We start from the raw sequence: 26,952 nt of genomic DNA, 5'->3' as shown, positions 1-26,952 counted from the left end.
ATTCAGGCACAATCTTGTTTATCTAGTATACTTACAAATTCAAACTTGATTTTCATCAAAATATGATTTTAAATCTCACAATGTGTACACAATGAGCTCTTCACAGTCAATCATTAACTCCCCAGATACTCCCAAGACATTCCTGAAGCTGTGCACAGTATTGTACAGTAGCATCTCTTACCTTCAGTTTCTCGTAGCGGTCGCTGAGTGCTGCTACTTGGTGGTCCCGATGCCGACCGACCAGTTTGCACAAGGCACAGATCAACTGTTCATCTGTGACACAGTACATGTTCACCTTCTCGTCCTCGTGCTCCAGGCACATGAGTCCCCTGAGGTGGCAGTCCGGCATGGGCTCGATCAGACGGTGGCCAGTGAAGGGCTTCTTATTGGGGTGGGTGGCCTTCAGGCACTCGTCGCAGTAGGACACCTCGCAGGTGACACAGGTCTTGACGGCATCTTGGGGAGGGTCCTGCTCACAGAACTGACACTGCACCCTCTCGCTGGGGGAGGTCATGGCCTTGCTGTCTAGGGCGGCCCGCTCGCGGCGAGTCTCACTGGGGGAGTTGGGCCCGCTCACGGAAGCCTTCTGAAAGCGGTCAATGATGTTCTGCAGAGTGACGTTACGCTTCAGTCCTTCTAGGCCCCTCTGGCTGAGGGTGATGACATAGCGACAGGTTGGGCACTGGAAGGCGCTGATGGACTGCACAGGCTCGTTGGGGGTGCAGTGGGAGACTAGGATGCGGTGGGCACAGTTGAAACACAGGCTGTGAGCGCAGGGCAAGAGCAACGGGTCCTCGAAGAGCTCCAGACAGATTGGGCAGGTCAGCTCCGACTCCAGTGTTTCCATCTTCACGCACAACAAAGCAGTGTCGTCAGCAAAATCCAGGGAAGCTGATCAGCTATCTGTAGGGATGACATGTAGTACATCATTAGAGAATGGAAGAGAGAGAGAGAGAAAGAGAGAGAAAGAAAGAAAGCGATAGAGAGCGAAAGAGAGCGAGAGAGAGAGTGTGAAAGAGAGAGAGAGCGAAAGAGAGAGAGAGAGAGAGAAAGAAAGAAAACGATAAAGAGAGAGCGAAAGAGAGCGAGAGAGAGAGAGAGTGAGAAAGAGAGAGAGAGCGAAAGAGAGAGAGAGAGAAAGAAAGAAAGAAAGCGATAAAGAGAGAGCGAAAGAGAGCGCGAGAGAGAGAGAGAGAGAGAGAGAAAGCGATAAAGAGAGAGCGAAAGAGAGCGAGAGAGAGAGAGAGAGAGAGAGAAAGAGAGACAGAAAGAGAGAGAAGTGAAGGGTTCGAAAAGGGTTGAGCTATAGGGGGTTGTCAACCTTTCCAGAATATAAATTAATGAGTGGTCTTCCACATTCCTCATTTAAAAAAAGTGGAGATTACTTGATGTTCTAGAGGAATAAATAGCAGGTACTGGATAACACATCTGTGGTATCTTTATCAGGGGTATTGAATGAAATTGAGTTTTGGCGTGTTCTAAACCCTTCAGACAAATATAAATGATTAAAGCTCCATAGAAATGAAAGTGATGTTCGTAAAAAAGTTAAGCAATCCATGTTGATCTTAATTTCCCCTGAACTAATCCATACATATTTTATAGGGAGGCACATCTGTCCTTATTCCCTGTGATGCAACAACCAAACAACTGAAGACTGTAATTGGGAAAAACAAACAAACAAACAGTGAATATTTTATGTAAGCGTTTTGAACTGTTTTGATGATATAACTCCAGAAACACGAAATTGACTCAAGTAGACATACAGTGCATACAATAATAGCCTGGCCCATGTATACGGAAAGGCTTGGTCTGGCTAGCTAGCCCAGGACAGTGCAGGACAGTGAGGCCAGACAGCTCAGTGAAGCAGAAGACCTTACCCTGCCTGTTCACAGCTGGAGCTCCACACTGTGACTGGACTGATGGACACAGAGCCTTTGTTACAGGCCAGTCAGACACCCCAGCTGCGAGTAGACACTCTGTGACCACTACGTCTCCCTGTGTAAACTCTCTACCTCCACTAATTACGTGTGAAAGAAGGCAAAAGCTCATTATCAGGCCAGCCGGGCACAAGTGGTCTTTGAAGTTGTGAGGATACAGCAATTACCCCAGGCCCCAGAACTACAGGCCCGGGTTTGTTCCCCCTCCTATTCTAGTCAAATCCGCAGAGGCACTCAGCTAACCTACTGTATGAGACAAGAGACAATTGTCTGTTGCACTTGTCTCCCATGTCTGTGATGCAGACAATATGAATGTATCTGTGGGGCTTTGTTGTGCTACTATTGTTGGTTTGTGCAGACATGGAGTTTAATGCAGGTGTCTGAATGTGATTTTTTTTTGGAGTAACAAAGTTTTCTCTGTTATCCAAGTTGATGAGACAAGCTTGCTGGCTAAATGAGTAGGGGGGTGGAGTTTGTGTATCCAATGTTCAAAAGTGATGCTCAGAGAGTAGAAGTATAACAATAGTTTGTTAGCGGTAAGGAAACATTTTTCAGAAACAGTTAGAAATATTATGATAGTTTATGGTTTCCTCCATTAAAAATGTAGTACAATCTTAGCATCTTGACCTTGAGCACCCAAGACACTTCAAATCATCTATTTTAAATGTCGTTTTAAAGAATCTATTTTTCATGCACAGTGCACACGATGCCAAGTTGAGATATTTTGCACACTGAAGTAAATGAATCTGGTGAAAAGTGAATTACAAAATCTCAACAATACTTGCTAATATACAACGGTATATTGGTGCTCATGTCTACTGTAATGTAAGAATAGTTGTTGTAGAAGTAGAGTGACTACTAAATCCACAGATGATCACCGTCCGGCCATGTTTGTCTCTTGTAATGTGTTTGACAAGTATTCCACAAGTCAAACACAACTCCTATGACACATCGGTCAGAATATATATTTTTTTGTATTTCCTCTAACCAAATTACAATACAACGGTAACATACAAATATCCTGAAATGTGTGACCGAACATGCCCTGTAAATTATTTCGTCTCCATTCAATAAAGCCAAATAATAGTTCATAAATATGCAAAAGGATCTAAGAGCTTTGCATGAACAATACAAATACTGTACACAAATGAAAGCGTCTCAGCCTTGATGTCATCATACAAACAGCCACAAAAGCCCTAGAGTTACACAAAAACCCTGTAAAAGTATACTATGGCAGAGAGCCAGAACAAAGTGCTTCACAGCAACTGCACCTTACGCACTCCCCTGAAAGCTTTCCCATTCATAAGCAGTTTACTTTACCCACCGATGGATTTTTTCCCGCTTTGCACTGCAGAGACATTTCAGTTGAAGGGGAACTTCTGATCCAAATCATGAAAGTATATTAAACAACAACAAAAGAAACCCCCCGAAACGAGGCGGTGGCAGTGTGCAGTAACAGAAGAGAGGCCAGCATCCAGATGGAACAAGTCTTCATAAGGCAGTAATCCTGCGGCAGCGGAGCAGGGCTGTCATTAACCAGGAGACGGAGAGCAAGAGGTAGCAAGTAGCAAGCACAACAGGAAGAGCTGCCCCACAATTCCAGGAAAGCCAGCTCCACCTACAGTAGGAGAGCCGGCCAGCACTCAATTACTCACTGGAAGTATTGGCAGAGAGAGAACAAGAGAGAGAACAAGAGAGAGAGAGAGAGAGAGAGAGAGAAGAGAAAAAAAGAGAAAGAGCGAGTGGCTGGATATAAGCAGGGACAGAGCTCCATAGGACCATGGTTGGTCTAGTCAGTATAGCTTTGGCCCTCACACAGGACAGACAGGTCAGTGTCCTCTGTGCTCTGAGCCCTGCCCACTGAGCTGTGATCCAGAGAGGACAGCGTCAGGATCCGTTTCCCTCCGTGACCGTCTCCTCTGCCTCTCCAGCGGCACAATGCTGCCCTGTGTGGCAGAACTTTTCTTGGCTCTGTCACCAGGGATTAAAAAAGAGAAAGCCTGACAACACACATGCACACATATGTAGGATTTTAATATGAGCCAGTTTGCTACAGCAGGAAAAAATATCTGCAGCAACAGGAAATGTGAACTATTATGTGAATTATAATGAATAGACATTTTTGTAGGCGTTGATATACTTTCATTAGGACAAATCAAGTCTAAGTGGAAATTACAAACTTTAGAAGCCATTTTAAAACTCGAAATACATTACAAGTTAGCATTTCTTGCTGTGCAGGAATATTTTCAGCAATGAAAGACTGGTCAAATTAAGATCCTACATCTCTACACAGGCACGCAGGAATGTGCACACACAGGGGATGGGTTGGGATGGGAGCCTTGCTGGCAGCAGGATTCATCTGAAACACAAGGAGGGCAGGCAGGGATCTCTGATTCCCTGTGCTCCCAAACAACAAATTGACCTAGACTGCACAGATTACATCTGTTGTCTGCCTCTATACAGACCATCAGTGTCTCTCACTGGGTTGAGGCAGTAAGCCTACAAAGCTTCACAAAATCTTTATTAGACCACAAAAGCTCCACATTCTGTTTTAAAATAAACAATTTAATTTCTAGCCCTCTCCTCAAGACCAGTGCAATCTGTAGACATGTGTCTCTTCATGATAAGACCTGTGTTCATTTGTTCCAGTGCCTTCTAAAGCGGGATGGATCACTTTTAGGTAAGGGTTTGTGTTCACCAAGGCATGTCTACCATCTACTATTTGCTCTTCATGTCCCTACCTCCCTCCGGTACATTTGAATTCTCCTATCATTCAAAATGACAATTGAGATAGAATCACCTGTCTGACAGACAGATCCACACTGTAGACATTATAGACATGCAGTGGTGAACACAAAGCGGTGGGTATGAAAGTGAGAGACACATGGCATTGGGAATGTGAATGGCATTCCCCTGACTGACTTCATGTGAAGCCTCCAGCTGGGCAGGAATGCCTGCTGTAATGCTGTAGTGTTCTGTACGGTAATGTCAGCGACTCAGTGTCCGTGATTCTCAGCGGGGGAGAGTGGGGTTCATCAAAACACACTCAGGACCCAGAGGTTCCTAATGAAAAACCCACACCCACAGTTCATTTCCACACCCATAGTAGCCTTACACATGCCTGCTATTTCTATTTAAAACAAATTCTACACAAAGTACTCAAAGAACATTGCCATAAATATGCAACACATTCATGCAGAATACAAAATGAATGAATGGCATTGTTAGAACACTGTCTATAGGAAATACAACTTTACTATAGTCAGTATTCAAGTCATACACAAAGATCATGTTGCATGAACCTTTTTCCCATTGACAAAGCATTTATTGGAGATGAATGATCAATTGCCTTGAAGCCAGTCGCCTGTCTGCCCACTGCCAGCTTTGGAAAAAGGCCCATATGAAATGTGACCTTTACGATGGGGCTGGGACGGGCTTTACAGCCAACCGGGGTTGGCACCTACAGTCATTGGTTGGCACTGAACCCACCATCGATAGCCAGTAGGACTGTGCATCAGCGTGGCCTGAGAGAGGGAGAAACACCACCCAAAAAGCCAACTAACGCCGCCTAATGTGTAGCCACATCTAGACACCACCAGCCTAAAGAGCCCCACAAAGCTCTCATCATAAAGGTTGTAAATCCCCAACATTTAGTGCCAGCAGGGTCAGATTAATGCAGGAAAACTGATAAATCGCTTACTCACAGAGTTAACTGTAAACTGCTTATTCCCAGGGCCCAGACATGCAGGGTGGTATCTCTGCTGAACTGAAAGAGCAGCGGAACAATAAACAGGGATAGGCATCACTGCACGTGGTCACTGACAGTTTTCCAGTGTGGGATAGATGCTTTAATCTTGTATCAAGCATTAGTACTAAGCAATATGGCACTTCAGGGAAACTCTGAATTTGGATATTAGGCCTAATAACTAAATTGAAATGTTATTTAAACTAGAGTCATCCTTGGACAAATATTACCTTTTGGGCTCCCGCGCAGCGCAGCTGTCTAAGACATTGCATCTCAGTGCTTGAGGCATCGCTACAGACACCCTGGTTCGAATCCAGGCTGTATCACATCCGGCCGTGATTGGGAGTCCCATAGGGCGGTGCACAATTGGCCCAGCGTCATCCGGGTTTGGCCGGGGTAGGCCGTCATTGTAAATAAGAATTTGTTCTTAACTGACTTGCCTAGTTAAATAAAGGTTACATTTAAAAAGAAAAACAAGATATGTGCTCTCATTCTCATTTTTGTGTCAGATTGTTTTCTCTCCAATTCAAGCACCTTTTAATTGGCTATGCCAGACTCTTTTATCATCTCTAATGATGGCCGCAATCCATATATTTATTATTAGAGAAAGAGAGAGAGAGAACTTGCTCTAATCCCCTTTTTTCCTGGGGCAGATACCTAACATCATTATCTGTAATCCTGTCTTCACAGCGTATCTGTGACCAATGTGCGGCCTGGTGCTGCACCCAAAAGCAGCCGGTTCAATGGAGTGGCCTAACAGCCCACTCTGTCTGCCTAATGTGATTTACAGCTGTGGCGAGAGGCAGATGATTAGACAAAACCTCTAATCTCCCAAATCTGCACCCGTACACATCACTGTGATTTTCAGCAGGGGCCTCATCCTGACCCACATTCACCAAAAACATGGGAATTTACTGCTTTCATAAATTAGAAAACAAACCAGGAAGCACAGTGGTGTGCTGTGCTATCTAAGTGGATGATAGAAATCAACATTTGTTTTACTTCAAGGGCCCTCCACCTGTCAAATAGAATTATGTTGAAAAGGCAAACCAGCTTTATTCAGGGGTTTGCACTATACTGAGTTTCTACTATTGTGGCGAAGCTAATGCACAACCAATTGACTATGGATTTGTACTGCATGTATGGAATTCTAATGAGAGCATGTGACCTGTTGTAAATTTCGACAATCATTTCAGTATATTTAACATTTTGATTTATTAGGATTCCCATTAGCCCGACGCCAATGGCGACAGCTAGTCTTACTGGGATCCGACACATAACGGAAAATATATTACAGACAAAAGACTAGAATTTACATACATTTAAAAAACATTAACATGTAGTGTGTGAGCATCTCTCAGTTACATATACATGTCAGTACATACACACAAAAAGTAGGTCACATGGGGGAGAGGCGTTGTGACATGACATGTATTTGTTTTTTAAATCAGGTTTGCTGTTCACTTTCTCTATATGAGATGGAAGTTCCATGCACTCATGGCTCTGTATAATACTGTACGTTTCCTTGAATTTGTTCTGGACCTGGGGACTGTGAAAGACCCCTGGTGGCATGTCTGGTGAGGTAAGTGTGTGTCTCAGTGCTGCGTGTAAGTTGACTATGCAAACAATTTCGTATTTCCAACATATTAATGTTTCTTATAACAACAAGATGTAATGCAGTCAGTCTTTCCTCAACTCTTAGCCAAGAGAAACTGGCATGCATAGCATTAATATTATCCCTTTGATGATAATAAAGTGCAAGACGTGCCGCTCTGTTCTGGGCCAGCTGCAGCTTAACTAGGTCTTTCTTTGCAGCACTTGACCATATGACTGGACAATAATCAAAATAAGATACAACTAGAGCCTGCAGGACTTTCTATATTGATTTGGACAGTACAGTAGGTGTTTCATTTGTTAAGTTGATGTCCTGTTGAGGGATATTGATTACAAATGTGTGCCAATAAACAATAGCCTAGAGTAAGGGGTGTACATGTGAACAGACAATAATACAGTTATGAAATGCAACCATCTAAAAAAAAATACACTGCAAAGGAGTTTTTATGCAGCTGAGAGTCCAATGCTGATTTGAGCAAAGATAAGAAACTGGAAACGGAGGCCAGTAGTTGGATTGATACATTGCCAGTTAGCCTTTAGCCAGCGAAGCAGTCAAAGAGCTTTAGAACAGAGGGTCTGTTAACTAGGCCAGCTGCTGGCACGGCCAGTCTTTCTGTAGGTCATCCTGGTCAGTAATCAGAACAGCCAAACTCTCCCATTTCCTCCCTGCTGCTTGGCAGGTGGCATCAGCAGGAAAATGTTGTTTTCTTTCCATAACCACATGAACTTTCACTGAATCCCCCTAAGACTGTGGCTTTCCCAGCAAAGCCCTAGACCAGCATCGATGTCGTGATAACAGAATTGGTCGCAGTTGGATTACATTCATCTCAAGTTCCAGTCGTTTTAATTAAAACATGATCAATCAAAACATATTTTGTCCCTTGATCCCCCAAATACTGTACAAATAACTCAGTGGGTTAAATTGAGGGTTTAGGAATATCTGAAGAACTGAATATCTCAAAAATGTATGGGTTAACTTCAAGAGATATATTTTCATTCTTATGAAATGTGCTGTATACATTGCTGCATTGTGATATCAGATCACCACATAGAAATTGATGGACAACTCAACCCACTGAAAAACAGGTTAAAGGGGGACATCTTGTGGCCGACATAAAAACTGCCTGACACTGACGATCCCTGACATAATTGAATATCAGGTTATGCTGATGATAAGTTACGAACTATGCATTCACAGACTTCTGAAATAGTTTCTATAGCAGCGTCAAACAAAACGTTACTGTTGCAGACTCCCAAACAAACACACTATCCCGACTCTACCGTTGCTTCTTTTCTTCTTTTTCTTCTTTTTCAACACCTGGATTCCAAAGACTGAATCTCAACAAATGATTCACTGACTGACACATTCCCTGATACCACTAGTGGCCAGCCCACAAGGTTTCCATGGTGATACATTATTTACCACACAAGTGATCAAAGAGCGACTGCAGAGAAAGTCAGACATTCTTCAGCTCTGCTGGGAAACAATGAGTTACTAATTAATAAGGAAAACCCCAGGCTCCAACAGCAAAGTCTACATTTTACACTTCGAAAATAAGACGTTCTTAAGGATGACTTGCCCACAGATAAGCTCTGCTGTAAAACTACAGGCAAGCTTCTGTCACAATATTACACATCATGCTTGAGAGTTAAAGAGGTAACCCAGATCGCGAAACACTGCTATCTTTCACTTGTGTTTATCTTATCTTAACTGAGGTCTATAACATTTGGTGGGGCATCAGGAGATGTGTTTTGTTTTCATCAGGACATATTTTCAATCCCCTGGCAGCACTAGTAGAGCCATCAAGACTGTAAAAAACTCAAAGTCTTTATTGGCAATACACTGTTGAAAAATAGCAGCTTCACTTAACAAAAACAGCTTTAATTGGCGTTTGTGAGAAAATAACATCCTAAACTGGTCACATTCAACAAGCTGAACAATAAAGGCTGGCACTTCAACTGCATTCTGCAAACAGCCTGTTTGATTTAAATAAAGATGGATCACTTCTTGCACCTGTCTCATAAATGATGTTTTCATGACGATCAACATGTAAACCTTGGCATGGTGTCAGCACTGAAATTGGCATACCGGCTTTTCTAATCACAAAATGAGGTGACATCCAAAGAATGCTGATTACAGACAACCCATTGCACATAATCACACCATTAATGGTGTTGTTGTATTCTTTCCTTTCACATTCACATGGCCTCTCCACCGCTGTGTTATTCTACACTCTGTAACGTCACTTTGATAATTCATCTGTCGTCAAACATAATGGCATTTCTGAGTGCAATGCAGCAGTGACATCAGCTTTTGAACTGTACCCTGCCTCGAGTCTCAGAAACTTGTTCTGTCGACACACTGATATCAAGCACTTACTGCACACGCACACGCACACACACACACAGAGAGAGAGAGAAACCACTTGCTTGAAGGAAAATAAGCAACCCCAAAGATTAAGTAAGCAGTAACCTCTTTTTTACCTGCCACATGGCTAAAGTCCCATCATCCACAAACAGGGGGAAAAGAAGAGGTCTCACAGTTGACAAGTCTGGTAATACTGTACTAGGCCCTGGAGCAATCTGGACAAACTAGCTCACCCCTACGCTTAAGCGTTTACCTCCAGTACCAGTCTGTTGGCTCTGATTTAAGTTTCTGGTCCTCTAACCCTGTCCTCTCAGCCTATTGAGAAGAGGCAGGAGGGTTGAAGCTGTCCTCCTTTTCTCTCTGTTCTACTGAGTACAGTATCTGGCCCCTGTGGGCTACAAACTGTTGCCCCAACCAATCACACAGAGGGGGAGGGACCTCTGAGAGGGGGGGGGGGGGGGGGGGGGTGTCTGTTCAGGGATTGTGAGCTGAGAAGCGTTGCCATCTAATGCTCTGTTATGACAGTATATCCAAATGGCAAATATGGTATTACTGTCCTAGAGCATGTTTATAATCCAATAACCAGAAATCATAATTTATGTGGGTTAAGTGACTTGCCGTTGATGTATAAAACCACAACAGGTATAACAACGTTATTAATCTAGTATATCACAATTGTGTTTTTTTTATGCGCCACAACATACCAATGTTGATCTAATTGATGAAAAACACAACTGTAACAATATGAGGTGGTGGGTCTCATCCCAGTCCCCGGGAAACTCAACACAGACCAGAGTCATATAGCCAAGCAAAACAGTCAATGATGTCACCATGCATGCACTGTAAAATTATGCATTTCATATTACAGTACACCTACTGTAAAGTACAGTATCAAAGCAAGTACTGAGTAATGACACAGTACAATACGTTAAAAGTGACTGTATTATACTGTAAAAAAAGTAAATTATACTGTAATCGGAATTAATTAATGGATGAATGAATTACAATTATTGAGGGGAGGGGGTTTGTATTTCACAGTATTTTACTGTAATTACAGGGCATTGGTGCAAGCAGGTTGGCTGCTAGGTAAAGTGTTTACACATTACAGCATACTGTATTGATGAATATTTGTTGTTTGATATCACTTGCACTTCTAGAAGCTTTAACAAAGGCTTCTGAACTGGTAACGACGATTGGGCAAAGTGCTCAACAATTTAAGGTTTGAAGGTCATGAACAGTCAAAAATCATGTTTTTTTATGACATTGGATCAAAGTAAGATGACCAAAGTATGAAAAATGACTGTTGCTGTTACATTGATAAAGTTTGATCATAAAGTTACTGGCTCCCTTCCCCATGTCAAACACTTGGATTCAGGAGGCGGGGTTTATTAAGGCAATAGAGTGACCTCACCCTGACTCTCATTTTAATACACCAATGGTAACATGATATTCACCTACATAATTTCAATAAGTACCGCCTTGTCAGCAAATATATTTAAAAGTGTACATTATTAATCTATGGCAAAGATACTTATATGTTTCCCCTTTCATCTGTGTCTGGTGTTAGCTAGCTACTGGCTAGCTAGGTCATCATACGCTCCAAAGAGTTTTTTACTGTTGATAATACCCCAAATTACCATATCATTTACATTGTTACGTTACAGATTGTATTATACTTCCACAGAATTAGACCACTGACCTAACAGGTCAGCAACTCCCGCAGTGGAAAAAAACTAAAGACTTCCATAGTGATATTGGCTATATTGTTTACCATTCTCTTCTTTATGAAAACTGGGTTTATTGTCATAACAGCATCTTTTCAGCATTCTCATTGGAAACATGATCATAATGCTGACGTGACAAAAAAGCAGAACACTGGGATGTTTTATCTTGACTTCTATCAAACTTGACAAGCACCGTGTAAGTTTCTCGCACCGAGCACACGCTCCATCTTGCCCGGTAAACAATTTTACTGGACATTGAAACATGGAAGTAGAGGAATGTGTTTGTGGTTGAAACAGTGAGACAGTGTTGATAGTCTCAGTTTGTTGGCACCAGTTGCACCGCTCTGTGGTCATGTGGAGAAAAAAAACTTCCTCTCCTAACGTCTGCAGCTACCAGGCAAGTTTGGCAGCCGCCTGTTGATGCCATCACACCGTATAACATCTGATCAATGCGAAACCTTGGCTTCCATCACACCTCCATAGCTAAAGGCTAAGGTATATACCGTAGCTCAGCTCACATGTTCCACTACCTGGAATGACCTTTAATCAATGACCTCATTGGATCACTACGACTATTGATATCTCATAATAAACCCTGTGTTAGCTTACCGTGCTAAGGCTCCAGCACAGCATGCTGGCTACAGAACTCAGGCAGTAATCGATTTAGATTGGTAATTACCCAGAGCCGGACCCCTGCCATGAGAACGCTCATGTTTCCTTTTTCACTTCATACCGCTGAAAAAGACATCCAGCTCTTCTTGGGTTGAGCAAAGATTGAGCAATGAATAACAATATCTCAGTAACCAATTACACTAGAGCAACTGGGCTTACCGTGATGAAATACTGTGGTTTAAAATGTGGTACAAAACACAGTAGTGTGCACAGTCTATTTTGACAACTAATCAAAACAGATGTGTGTGTGAGTGGCCAGTGCACACTGCATAACGTCTGTCATGGAAATCTGCTCCAGTATGACGTTGATGGCCTACAGTAAATACAATTGCTACCATTGTTCCTTCTTCATCCTAATCAACATTGGCATATCAGTCGCCTCAGAGGGCTGCCACAAAACAGCATTGTACAGTTGCCCTATCTTAATTTGAGCCAGTTTGCTACAGCAGGACAGTATTACTGCAGCAACAGAAAATGTGAATTGTTATGTGGATTTCTAATTATTGCTCCTTTTTTGTAGGGGTTGAGCCTTTGTTAGGTCAAATCAAGTCTGACATTTTTTTTATGACAAACTTTAGAAGCCTTTTTAAATCATGGATACACTAGAAGCTTGGAAAATTCTCAGCAACAAAATAGTGATCAAATTAAGATCCTACATCTGTAGGACACATATCCAGCCCTGTGTATTCACTGTATTGTATTGGACACCGGCCAATAGCTGTGTACAAATACTGCCACTATCAATCAATAGTGACCTCTACTTTCCTGATGGATTTAATCAATTTGGATTTAATACATTTTTGTATTAAAAGGTTTCTTAAATATTTTTTTCTAATATGCAAATGAGGCGCTATCAATTAAATATACAAATGTATGTTTAATGTATTTTTGGCACATTATTCAGAAGAAAATGTTATCTACAATAAAAATTGTACAACACATAAACAATTCAATTTGTAACAGTCTGGAGAACATACTGTATCTAAGAATAACCACACAAAAGTTGATGAACGTAGATGCTTCTGGAGCTGAGAAAAATGTGTTGGTGTGTCGGAAGAATCTAACTTTTGGGAAATGGCAGTTAAAGACAAGTACACTACATTTAGACTACTAAACGCCAAACGCCTATTTAGACCCAATCACGATCTCTTCAAAGAAAGTTACTACATATATTCCAGTTTGTAATGTTCCCTATGAAATGGACTTTTAAATTGTGTTGGATTCAATGTTTTAATTGTGTGGGATTCAATGTAGTGAGCTTTGATATTATGGATATTTAAATATATATACAGTGCATTCGGAATGTATTGAGACCCCTTGACTTTTTCCACATTCTGTACGCTACAGCCTTATTCTAAAATTGAATTAAAAATAGTTTCAGGAAACTAGGCTTATGTCGCGGCTCATTACTTCACAGGAGACCTGTTTGAACGTAAACTTATTTTTTTTAATCAAAATGTGTTTTTTGGCAGAAATGCCTTCTCGAACATGTGAATTTTCCATCTGTAAAGACGAATAAAATTGTTTAATTACAAGCCTAGTTGATTTAGCCAAAGAAAAGGCAGCAACCTTCCCTCTAGCCATGATTGAATGAGATAATGAGTGGGCTGGACATGCCGAGAGATGAGTTTGGATTGGTCTGCCATGTGGCACGCTTCTGTCTATTTGAGCTGGTCAGTATGTCTAGGTAATCCTGTCTAACGCTTATTTTTTCAAAAAAATGTATCGCGTATTAAAACTGCATATGTGTTGCTCCCCAATTTCTGGAGGACCGAGTTTTGAAATCAGTGGACTTCGAATATGATAGCTATAGGAGATGGAGAAAACACCTTTCTCAGGATTACATCTTCAAACTAAGGGCAACCATTGCATCTGACAGGAGACGCGTTCATCCATGAATGATGTATACAGGTAAGATAGTCTAGCTAGCTACATTTTCAGATATTACACATTTCTAATTTTGAGAGAAAGGGCCATTTGCTTGGCTAGCTATAGCCTAATGTTAGCTAACTAACATTGAATGTGGTTGGTTAGATACCTGTAGATTTATGCAGGGTAGTAATGTCATGGGTTGGGATTATGTTTCATTGTTTGCCTAGCTAGTTAACGTATGTTGGCTGGCTCACTAGCTAACGTTACATGTATGACCTTACTATTCATATATCAGAGCCATTTGCTTAGCTAGCTATAGCCTAATGTTAGCTAGCTAACATTGAACCTGGTTGGTTTATTTACCTGCAGATTCATGCAGGGTAGTAACGTCATGAGTTGGGATTATGGTTCATTGTTTACCTAGCTAGCTACATGTTTTACCAAAAGACTCCATTATCCAAGTAACCATTTTGGTGCGTTCGTAAATTCAGTCTGGCCATATACTCCAATATCATAGCACTCTCATCTGTTTGTGCCAGAGTGCAGAATAACTGCTGAATTTACGAACGCTCAACACCCATTGAACATGGCCGGTGTCAGTTAACGTCGGCAAGAAAGAGTAATTCAATTGTTGCCAGCAGCACAGTTAGTCACCAACGCTCTGGATAACATGAAAACAGCCTAACCAGCTCTGCTAGGGTGAGAAAAATGGTCAGATTGGGATGTTCTCTCATTATGTGTCTGGAAGTAGCTAGCAAGCTAGCCAATGTCAGCCAGTTAGCTTGGGTGCTTGACTGCCGTTGTGAGGTTCAGAGCGCTCTGAACTCTCAGTCTGACAGCACAGTTGCAGTCACCAACACTCTGGATTACATAACAGCCTAACCAACTCTGCTCGAGCGAGTAATGTTCAGTGATCTGTTCTGTTATTTCTGTCTGGAAGTAGCTAGCAAGTTAGTTTGGGTGTTTGACTTTTGTTGTTAGTACAGATCGCTTGGATCAACCCTTAAAGAGATGGGTAGGGATAAAGCTTAAGAGGGTGTGAACGATGCTGAATGGGTGTAGACAAAGAAGGGCTCTCCAGTAGTAGTACCAAAATATTTAAAGGCCATTTTCTCAAAAGTTTATCAACTTTCAAAGCAAAGTTACTTTCCCATTGTTAATCAACTATAGTGTATGATATACCATTTGTAGCTGTGAGTCTCTACTGTTATCCAATGTAAAAAACATAAGAACGATTTGAGCCGGTCGGTCACGAATTGTTTTTTCCCCCTCATCAATCTGCACACAATACCCGTAATAACAAAGCAAAAACAGGTTTTACTAATTTCTTAAAAATAAAAACTGAAAAATCACATTTACGTAAGTATTCAGACCCTTTACTGAGTACTTTGTTGAAGCACCTTTGGCGGCGATTACAACCTTGAGTCTTCTTGGGTATGACGCTACAAGCTTGGCACACCTGTATTTGGGGAGTTTTTCCCATTCTTCTCTGCAGATGCTCTCAAGCTTTGTCAGGTTGGATGGGGAGTGTCGTTGCACAGGTAGTTTCAGGTCTCTCCAGAGATGTTTGATTAGGTTCAAGTGTGGGCTCTGGCTGGGCCACTCAAGGACATTCAGAGACTTGTCTCGAAGCCACTCCTATGTTGTCTTGGCTGTGTGCTTATGGTCTTTGTCCTGTTCGAAAGTTGAACCTTCGCCCAAATCTGAGGTCCTGAGTGCTCTGGAGCAGGTTTTCATCAATGATCTCTCTGTACTTTGCTCCATTCATCTTTTCCTCGATCCTGACTGGTCTCCCATTCCCTGAAGCTGAAAAACATCCCCACAGCATGATGCTGCCACCACCATGCTTCACCGTAGGGATAGTGCCAGGTTTCCTCCAGACATGACACTTGGTATTCAGGCCAAAGAATTCAATCTTGGTTTCATCAGATCAGATAATCTTGTTTCTCATGGTCTGAGAGTCCTTTAGGTGCATTTTGGCAAACTCCAAGTGGGCTGTCAAGTGCCTTTTACTGAGGAGTGGCTTCCGTCTGGCCACTCTAATACATTTCCCCAAATAAAAAAAAAACTGTTTTCGCGATGTCATTGTGGGGTATTGTGTATAGATTGATGAGGACATTTTTGTATTTAATACATTTTTGAATAAGGCTGTAACGTAACAAAATGTGGAAAAAGTCAAGGGGTCTGAATACTTTTCTAAAATATATACGCAACATACAACAATGTCAAAGCTATTACTGAGTTACAGATCATATAAGGAAATCTACATAAATTCATTCTGCCCTAATCTATGGATTTCACAGCCACTGGGGAGCCAGGCCCAGCCAATCAGTATATTAGTTTTTTTCAGGCTCCAGTGATGGGATCAGCCAATGTGGACATACAAATTGCGGGCCGAACGTTCCACCACCCCGTCTGGGTTGCCGAGGTCAGAGAAAAGTGGCTGTTGATTTGGACTTCCTACGCAGGGCAAGCTGAAAGCTGGATCTTCGAGCTGAGGTGATAATCTTCTATGGCAGTCCTGCCATACATCTTCGGTGTTCCCCTGGTCTAACTACCGCTGCTGTGGTGCAACAGGTCAAGAGCCAACCCCCCAGTCCAATACATCATGCCCAAGACACAACCATTCCCACTAAAGCTCTCACTGAGACACTCCAGACCCCAGTACTATCGAAGCCTTTCCCTTTGGAAGAAGACATCTCACCCCCACTAGCAGGCACGCAACCTGTGCCACCCCCAAGTGTACAGCACCCTGTGGACGTGATTACACCAACCTACCCCATGCCCAGCCTGACTCAACCCTATTCCCAACACTCATCCAAGCAGTGAACCCCAGGGGAGGCACTGTGTGGACTACAACCAGGTAAATGACATAACTGTCAAGGACTCCTTCCAGCTGTCTCGCGTGGTTGAGTCCCTTGAGTTGGTGGTGGGGTCCACATGGTTCTCTTCTTTGGACCTTTGAAGCGGCTACTGGCAGGTGGCCATGGCTCCAGAGGACAAGGCAAAGACTGCTTTCACCACAGGAAAGGGGCTATGGCTATTCAAGACCATGCCGTTCGGACTATGCAACTCCCCAGCAATGTTTGAACGACTGATGGAGAAAGTACTGGCTGGCATGCCACCTGAATGTTGTCTAGTGTACTTAGAGGATGTGCTGGCACATGGGCTGGACTTTGATGCTGCCTTAGAGGTGCTGAGAGAGGTCTTAGAGAGGATCTGTGCTGTAGCCTCAAGCTGCACCCTGAAAAGTGTTGCTAAGGGAGGTCACGTTCCTCAGCCACAGAGTGAGAATTGAGGGCCTCAAAACAATGGAGGACAAAATCGCTGCAGTACAGGACTGGCCTACCCCCAGAGATATTCACTAAGTACCGGCATTCTTGGGCCTAGCCCAATACTACAGGGGATTTGTGGAAGGCTTTTTAATAGTGCTGCTTCTCTGAACTGGCTCCTGAAGAAAGGGAATGACTTCCAGTGGAACCAAGAGCAGCAGGTTGCCTTTGAATCCCTGAAAAAGGCCCTTTGTGAAGCCCCCATATTCGTTGCCCCAGACTAACAGAGACACTTCACCCTGGCCACCAATGCCAGCGGAAGGGGCTGGGAGCAGTCCTGTCACAGGTCACCCCGGAGGATGAACGGGTAGTGGCATACTATAGACATACAGTACCTTCAACAAGGCGGAGAGGAACTACTCCGTCACTCACCGAGAACTCTTGGCAGTAGTGGACTTTACTCATCACTTCCGCCACCACCTCTGTGGCCTGCCCTTGGTTATACAAACAGACCATGCAGCTTTGAAGTGGCTTCTCTCCTTTAAAGAACCTGAGGGCCAAGTCACCCGCTGGATAGAGCAGCTTCAGGCTTTCCAGTACACCATTGTTCACTGTGCTGGGGAGAACCACTATAATGCTGATGCACTGTCCAGGCGGCCATGTGGTCCTGAGTGCAAGCATTGTGAGCGCACAGATGCTTGTGAAGTGCTGGCACTGTTGCCAGCAGACACTGATAGGTGGATAGAACAACAGCAGGCTGATCCCGACCAACAGATGGTGTTTGGCTGGGTGGAAAGATCTTGCCCCCCTGCGATGAGGTGGTGGAGCAGTCACCCATAGTGAGGGAACTGTGGTCATAGTGGCCTGGGTTAGAAATAAGAGATGGATCACTGAAAAGAAGCAGGTTGGAACCAGCCACAGGTGAGGCTCGTTCGCAGTTGGTATTCCCTGAGGTCCTGAGAGAAGAAGTGCTCGAGCTACACCATGGACGCCCTGGTGTAGGACATTTTGGTGTTACCAAGAGACTGAAGCGAACCCACCAATCCTTCTACTGGGGACAATGTAGACAGGATGTGGAGGATAGTGCCCTCACCATAGTGCCCTCAAAGCTCATCACTAATCTAAGGACCCTAGGACTAAACACCTCCCTCTGCAATTGGATCTTGGACTTCCCAACGGGCCGCCCCCAGGTGGTAAGGGTAGGAAACAACACATCCGACACACTGATCCTCAACACCGGGCCCATCACGGGTGCGTGCTCAGTCCCCTCCTGTACTCTCTGTTCACTCATGACTGCATGGCCAGGCACGACTCCAACACCATCATCAAGTTTGCCGATGACACATCAGCAGTAGGCCTGATCACTGACAACGATGAGAAAGCCTGGGAGGAGGTCAGAGACCTGGTCGTGTGGTGCCAGGACAACAACCTCTCCTTCAACGTGATCAAGACAAAGGAGATGATTGTGGACTACAGGAAAAGGAGGACCGAGGCAGCCCCCATTCTCATCGACGTGGCTGCAGTGGAACAGGTTGAGTGCTTCAAGTTCCTTGGTGTCCACATCACCAACAATTCATAGTCCAAACACACTAAGACAGTCGTGAAGAGAGCACGACAAAACCTATTCCCCCTCAGGAGACTGAAAAGATTTGGTATGGGTCCTCAGATCCTCAAAAGGTTCTACAGCTGCACCATCGAGAGCATCCTGACTGGTTGCATCACTGCCTGGTATGGCAACTGCTCGGCCTCTGACCGCAAGGCACTACAGAGTGTAGTGCGTACGGCCCAGTACATCACTGGGGCCAAGTATCCTGCCATCCAGCGCCTCTATATCAGGAAGGCCCTAAAAATGGTCAAAGACTCCAGCCACCCTAGTCATAGACTGTTCTCTCTGCTACAGAACAGGAAAGCGATACCATGTTGAGGTCCAAAAGGTTTCTTAACAGCTTCTACCCCAAGCCATATGACTCCCGAACAGCTAATCAAAGGGCTACTCAGACCGCTCTTTTACACTGCTTCTTCTCTCTGTTTATAATCTATGCATAGCCACTTTAACTCTGCCTACATGTACATATTACCTCAATTACCTCAACTAACCGGTGCCCCCGCACATTGACTCTGTATATAGACTATCTTGTTATTTTACTGCTGCTGTTCAATTATTATAATTTTTTTCTATTTTTTACTTAACACAAATGTTTTTTTTTCTTAAAGCATTGTTGGTTAAGGGATTGCAAGTAAGCATTTCACTGTAAGGTCTACAGCTGTTGTACTCGGCGCATGTGACAAATATATTTTGATTTTGATTTTGATTACACAAGGCAGCTGCAAGACCGCCTGGATGTTGCCCACAGATTTGCCCGAGAGCAAGCCAAGGCAGCTGGTGTGCGGCAAAAGAGAGGGTACGATGTGCATGTGATGGGGCAACATTTTACATCAGGAGACCTGGTGTGGGTGTATGGCCCTAAGAGAGTGAAGACAGGAGCCCCAAGCTGGACAGCAACTGGGTGGGTCCCTGCTACATGGTTGGCCGGGTTGGAGAGGTCATATACCGAGTGAGGCTAGCATGGCTACATAGTTGTCACCCACCGAGACAGAATGACGGTTTATCAGGGCCGGAACCAGCCCTACTTTGCCTGTAGCTCACCACATCCCAGAGACCGCAGCTCACCATCCCACAGAGACTGCGGCTCACCCTCCAGAGTCACTCATTCAACCCCCCAGTCACCACAGGGCCGGACGGCCTCACCTGTGGTTACCCGGCAACATCAGAGCCACTTCCTAGGTGAAGTGGTGACCCCGATGGGGGCACTGGTGCCTCCATCAAGGGCAAACACTACATTCCCTGCTTCCACTGTCGCACCCAGAGCTGGGCACCCTTCTCCGCCTACCCCCATTGCTCCAATGCGGAGGCTACAGCGTTCAGATACTTTATCCTTGGGGATGAGGGCTTGAGGGAGGGAGCAATGTAGCGACCCTCAAGGGTTAGGGTGGGCAGACCCTGCCCCAACATGTCAGCACCAGTCACATTCAATGTTTATGGGTTTGTCATGGTAATAGAAAAGGGCTGCTCATAGGTTTTGTGGGGATATAACCAGTGTCTGTCTTGTGTTTATCTCTCTGGGGAGATACCTCCTGCTGGACTGTGATTTATCTAGTTCAGGCTAGGTTTGTTGTTTTGTGCAACTCCCCGTTATCCTGTGCAGCGTAACATTAAAATGCCATTTGGCTTTAACTGTATTTCCCTATCAGTACGTTTGTTATTTAAGCTAACAAAGTTATAAGATCGGGAAACCCGCAAACGCCACAGTATTTTGATATTTTTACTACATAAAAAAAACAAAATGCTAGTGTTGCCTTTTTCACTGGTGCTACCTATATTTTAATGACAATTCAACCGTTCCAGAATGTAATTTGATTATTTAATTTGCATATATATTCAAAGACAGAAAAGGTTAATGATAAAATGAAGAAATGTTTTTGATTAGTAATAATTTACTTTAAAGAAAACGCATTTTTCTATAATAACACAAGTGACTGTAACACCAGTGACCAGAAACACCAGTAACGAATCTTCAGACTATTATTTTAAAACCAGCAGGAACAGTAACACCAGTGATGGTAACACCAGTGACAAATCTGCAGAAAATATAGAATATCTAAGATTGTGGCCACAGTATCCAAACCACATTTCTTAAATTCTAAATAAATCACTTAATCATTTGATTTCATCAATTATTTTTATTAAATGTTCCCTTACCCTTACTTTAAACAGTGTAACACATCTTAAGGCTTCACCTGAAATTACCAAATGAATCATCAAATTGCTAAGATATGAAGAGAGAGTGCAGACTCACCATGTGCTTTTGAAAACAGCCCTACATCCAATGAACCTTTGACCAGGGAAGAAGTAATCTTTTGTGTGTGTGTTTTTTTTAATAATGGGCTATCACCAGTGACATTAAATTGAGGGACAACTATTCCCTGTAAATTATTTATAAAATGTAGTTGATATTTAAGCATTTTAAGTAATACACAAAACAAATATAATACTTCCCTTGGTATTCTTAGATTTAAAGTGGGAGAAACATAGTTTTTACTAACTATGTTTTATGATATATACAGTACCAGTCAAAAGTTTGGCAAGCTTGTACAAAGCTGTCATAAAGGCAAAGGGTGGCTACTTTGAATAATCTCAAATATAAAATATATTTTGATTTGTTTAACACTTTTTTGGGGTTACTACATGATTCCATATGTGTTATTTCATAGTTTTGATGTCTTCACTATTATTCTACAATGTAGAAAATAGTAAAATAAAGAAAAACCCTTGAATGAGTAGCTGTGTCCAAACTTTGACTGGTACTGTATATATATATAAAAGTTTGCAATATATGTTTTATTAACAATGACCCATGTATGTTCATTTAAAGTGGTTCAAATTCATAACATTTTGATAATTCATAATAGTATGATAAACTAAATAAATTATATTTTCAATTTTATTTTGCATAATAAAGGAGCCAAACGCACAAACTAAGCTATTCTCTTCATATTAACACAGAGAGAGATGTCACCCTACAAAGGATAAACCGTCCTCATCACCACACCTACTTTGATGCTTGAATGTGATGTCTTTGTTAATAAAAACACAAAACCAGCTCTCCTGTATGTACACACTATCGATAAGATCAGCTGAGGCTTGCGGCCAGCTGACCACGAATCAGAGGGCAGGTCAGAAACTCCCATCATGGAAACAAACAAAGAATCATATGATTATCCCTCACCGGTCACTTCTCCACACACAGCCTGGGTGACAGATGAACACAGCACTGGCTTAGACGCCTTGAAGAGCGGGAAAGAGTTGAGAACACCACTTTCCTTCCTTCAGGAGCCTGTCTCTCTGACATGGTTGGTCTCTCCTGGTCTCGCCTTTGCCACTATCTGTGAAATTCTCATCACGCACGCACACACACACAGCCCCTCTCTCTTCTCTAATCCTCCTCATAAAGAGTGCAATCCAAATAACTCCAGCAGACTGCAGAGACTTCTCAGGCTTTTCCTCTTTGTGTTGTGTTGTTGGCTGGAATCATTAACTTGGTCCCTGGAGACTCTGGGATGTAAATAATCCCCCCACCCCCTCCATAGGGAGGATGTCAATCAAAACTGGTGGTGGAGACTGAGGGGGCTGGCTGCCAAGGAGACATCCTTGATTTAAGCAATGATTTAGGCCAGACTAGGTGTGGTATATGGCCAATATACCACGACCAAGGGAGGTGGAGGTGGCACAGCTGAGCTGGCCTGTACATTGATATTGGAGCGGTCTAATGCACTGCATCTCAGTGCGCCACCCTGGTTCGAATCCAGGCTGTATCACATCCGGCCGTGAATGGGAGTCCCACAGGGTGGCGCACAATTGGTCCAGTGTCGGCCGGGGTAGGCCGTCATTGTAAATCGTAATTTGTTGGCGAGTCTAGTTCAATAAAGGTGGCGAGCTTAGTTCAATAAAGGTTAAATAAAATAAAAAATTAATATTGATTTGCAATAACAGACATGATACATGTAATATATGTGTATTGTTCACCGTACAATTTCGTTGTTCATATGCTACAGTTACATATCTACAGGCATTTAGCTTGCGAGTACAGTATGAGCATTTTCTTCAAGACATAAGATCCTTTTTAAATGCTTGAGTAGGGATGGCATTGAGGAGATTTGGCGGGGAAGTGTAGGGCTTTGGTTGCCATGGTGGTGTGCAACAGCTCGACAGTACATCTTGGCTCTTGTGCCAAACAGCACTCTAATCCTTTCATGGCAAGTCCTCCAGCTCAGCTCTCACTCTCTCTCTCCCAGATCAAAGCCTGCTTGTCTCCTACTGAGGCCCATGGCTGCCTGTCACTCTCCTCCTGCTCTCCTCTCCTCACCCGCAAGCTTTCCTCTTCTTACTGTGATGACTGGTCAAATGTTTTGAAAAGGCAAAGCAATTTGTTTACAAAGGCTCTCTTCGCACAAGGCAACTGGACTTGTGAAGGGTCTTTCTGTTCTTAAGCTGACGACTTGACATTGAGAGGCTTGAGGAGTGTTACTGATGGAAGGTTTGCACAAAGGATTCATAACAGAGATGTTCAAGTTGGCGTTTAGTAAACCTGGGTTGCCTGCACCTCTTTTCACATTTTAGCTTGACAGGAGCATCCAGTTCAAATTTGTGAAATGTAGTGTTAAATATTACATTAAAACAGCATTATAACACGTATACATCGCCCTCATCTAAAAAGAGCGGACAAAGGATATGCAAACAACTCATGACTGTAAGACATATGCTGTACACACGCAAAGCCGTGTTTGATTATTCTCACTTCGCTTGACAGAAGTACATCCCACCCCTCATTACAATACCACATGTGCCAACTCTAAAAGACACCAACCCTGTACCCATCTGACACACAATTGACAATATATTTCTACACTATAGAAATAACTCTTATACTATAGCTTCTGTATAGTTGCTTCTGTATAGTTTCCAGGTAAAGCTCCAGAGTCTACGGGATTGGTCCATAATAGCATTTCCACTCAACTTTTTAGAAATTACATTATGATTGATGCAGCAGTGTTGTTTCCACAGCAGTTAGGTTATTTGGGGACAAAACATATTTTACTGGTAACATCTGGTTTAGCAGCAGAAGGTCAAGTCCAAAATCACACCCATTTGGAGCTGAAATAAAGATTGAGTGGAAACTGCTTTATTTTGTTACATTTTGAACCACTCCAAAAGGACATGTCTGGACTGTGGTTAAGCAACTGTCTCCACCTCACCCACATGAAATCCAACCTGATCCTAATTCCAGGCTGACGCACAAAGCTACATTTGTGATTTTCTGAGAGAAAAACAAAAGAAACAAAAGCATGATGGTTTTGAACTATTAACACTTTTTAATAAACTTCCCTCAACAACATAATAATACCATAAACAATCAACTTCTGTTACGTGAATTGGTAATCTACATCTGACAGTGTTATACTTGACTGAAGTATATAGCGTCCAAACTGAGACTCCGATGTATTAGGTTAAACATTAGGGTACACTCTTAAAAATAAAGCTGCAAGTTGGAACCAAGTAAGGTTCTTGAGAGCAATACCACAGGGGAACTACACTGCTCAAAAAAATAAAGGGAACACTTAAACAACACAATGTAACTCCAAGTCAATCACACTTCTGTGAAATCAAACTGTCCACTTAGGAAGCAACACTGATTGACAATAAATGTCACATGCTGTTGTGCAAATGGAATAGACAACAGGTGGAAATTACAGGCAATTAGCAAGACACCCCCAATAAAGGAGTGGTTCTGCAGGTGGGGACCACAGACCACTTCTCAGTTCCTATGCTTCCTGGCTGATGTTTTGGTCACTTTTGAATGCTGGCGGGGCTTTCACTCTAGTGGTAGCATGAGACGGAGTCTACAACCCACACAAGTGGCTCATGTAGTGCAGCTCATCCAGGATGGCACATCAATGCGAGCTGTGGCAAGAAGGTTTGCTGTGTCTGTCAGCGTAGTGTCCAGAGCATGGAGGCGCAACCAGGAGACAGGCCAGTACATCAGGAGATGTGGAGGAGGCCGTAGGAGGGCAACAACCCAGCAGCAGGACCGCTACCTCCGCCTTTGTGCAAGGAGGAGCAGGAGAAGCACTCCCAGAGCCCTGCAAAATGACCTCCAGCAGGCCACAAATGTGCATGTGTCTGCTCAAACGGTCAGAAACAGACTCTATGAGGGTGGTATGAGGGCCCGACGTCCACAGGTGGGGGTTGTGCTTACAGCCCAACACCGTGCAGGACGTTTGGCATTTGCCAGAGAACACCAAGATTGGCAAATTCGCCACTGGCGCCCTGTGCTCTTCACAGATGAAAGCAGGTTCACACTGAGCACGTGACAGACGTGACAGAGTCTGGAGACGCCGTGGAGAACGTTCTGCTGCCTGCAACATCCTCCAGCATGACCAGTTTGGTGGTGGGTCAGTCATGGTGTGGGGTGGGGTGGCATTTCTTTGGGGGGCCGCACAGCCCTCCATGTGCTCGCCAGAGGTAGCCTGACTGCCATCAGGTACCGAGATGAGATCCTCAGACCCCTTGTGAGACCATATTCTGGTGCGGTTGGCCCTGGGTTCCTCCTAATGCAAGACAATGCTAGACCTCATGTGGCTGGAGTGTGTCAGCAGTTCCTGCAAGAGGAAGGCATTGATGCTATGGACTGGCCCGCCCGTTTCCCAGACCTGAATCCAATTGAGCACATCTGGGACATCATGTCTCGCTCCATCCACCAACGCCACGTTGCACCACAGACTGTCCAGGAGTTGGCGGATGCTTTAGTCCAGGTCTGGGAGGAGATCCCTCAGGAGACCATCCGCCACCTCATCAGGAGCATGCCCAGGCGTTGTAGGGAGGTCATACAGGCACGTGGAGGCCACACACACTACTGAGCCTCATTTTGACTTGTTTAAGGACATTACATCAAAGTTGGATCAGCCTGTAGTGTGGTTTTCCACTTTAATTTTGAGGGTGACTCCAAATCCAGACCTCCATGGGTTGATAAATTGGATTTCCATTGATTATTTTTGTGTGATTTTGTTGTCAGCACATTCAACAATGTATAGAAAAAAGTATTTAATAAGATTATTTCTTTCATTCAGATCTAGGATGTGTTGTTTAAGTGTTCCCTTTATTTTTTTGAGCAGTATATGTTGGAGTCTCGGAAGAATCATAAATGGGATGGTTCTTAAAAGAACCATACAAAAATTCCCAAAACAGAAATGTTCCAGCCCTCCAGGACAGGAATTGAATAGCCCTGCTTTAGGGTTTTAAGCCTTATTTACATATTTCCCAGGGTGCCTTTAGAGTGAATTGTAGAGTCACCAGTACCACCCTTGACTGTGTTTGCTAGTTACAGAGATATGGTTGTTGCATTTATTCATTAACATAGCTATGGCCTTCATGTATAATTTTGTCATGAAAATTGAATTATTTAAGACAAGGCCTTCAGTTGATGGCCTTCTTTTACTCTATACAGTGGCCTGTAACTCATAGATTACTGCCCACATCAGGCCTGCAAATCACATTATGCTGGTTTGCAAAGTGAAGTGTAATTCCTATTGGAATCTAGCGTGAGTGTGGATATTAAACATTTTCAGAAGAAAAATCACCTGCAACCTGCATTCAGAATGACTGCCAGGGTTGGGAAGATTAAGATATTAGACTACTGTACCTTAATACCAACACTGGGGTTATTCTACACCACGGAGTGTTAATTTACTCATTACAGTGCTAATTGAACTCTTGAATCAACACTAGAAATGTTACACGGACAAACAAACACTAGTTAACACTGGCCAATTTGCTGTGTGCTATGAAAGGGACACATCTGCAGGCTTCCATTCATTTGAAGAACCAGATACCATGTCAAGAACCCCACACTTAACTCAAAGGTGCTTAATCGGGCAAGAGTTCTCAAAGGAACCTTAAGAACTGAGGAAGAACCATTTTAAGAACCCTCATTTTTTTTCAATGTAGCAACAAATACAGCTTCATCAAATCCTGAATTCTTTGAATATTCATCAGTGAATGAAAAGTTATAAACCTCTTACGTAATTTACACTCAAAAATATTCACTTAGAAGTAATTGTCTTGTATATATGAGCATTTATCATTTGCTCTGATGACTACCATAATATAGAACAATTCTTCCAAACAGATTAA

At 43.2% G+C, this 26,952-nt stretch overlaps 1 protein-coding gene across 6 annotated transcripts in view; it reads right to left on the bottom strand.

The window, feature by feature from the left end:
- Positions 1-26,952, bottom strand: part of LOC115155960 (E3 ubiquitin-protein ligase Midline-1) — a 63,192-nt gene that overhangs the window by 15,659 nt on the left and 20,581 nt on the right. For 4 of the 6 annotated variants that reach the window (XM_029703088.1, XM_029703092.1, XM_029703093.1 and 1 more), the window contains exon 2: positions 182-903. In XM_029703088.1, coding sequence (XP_029558948.1) covers positions 182-847 — 666 coding nt within the window. In that variant the 5' untranslated portion in view covers positions 848-903. Of the gene's footprint in view, positions 1-181; positions 904-3,261; positions 3,555-9,780; positions 10,027-26,952 lie in introns of those variants that run through there. The other 2 variants (XM_029703089.1, XM_029703090.1) reach the window with 2 other exon arrangements.

Source organism: Salmo trutta, chromosome 20 (genome assembly GCF_901001165.1).
Source record: "Salmo trutta chromosome 20, fSalTru1.1, whole genome shotgun sequence".
Lineage (NCBI taxonomy): Eukaryota > Metazoa > Chordata > Actinopteri > Salmoniformes > Salmonidae > Salmo > Salmo trutta.
This window is presented reverse-complemented; position numbering and strand designations above follow the sequence as displayed.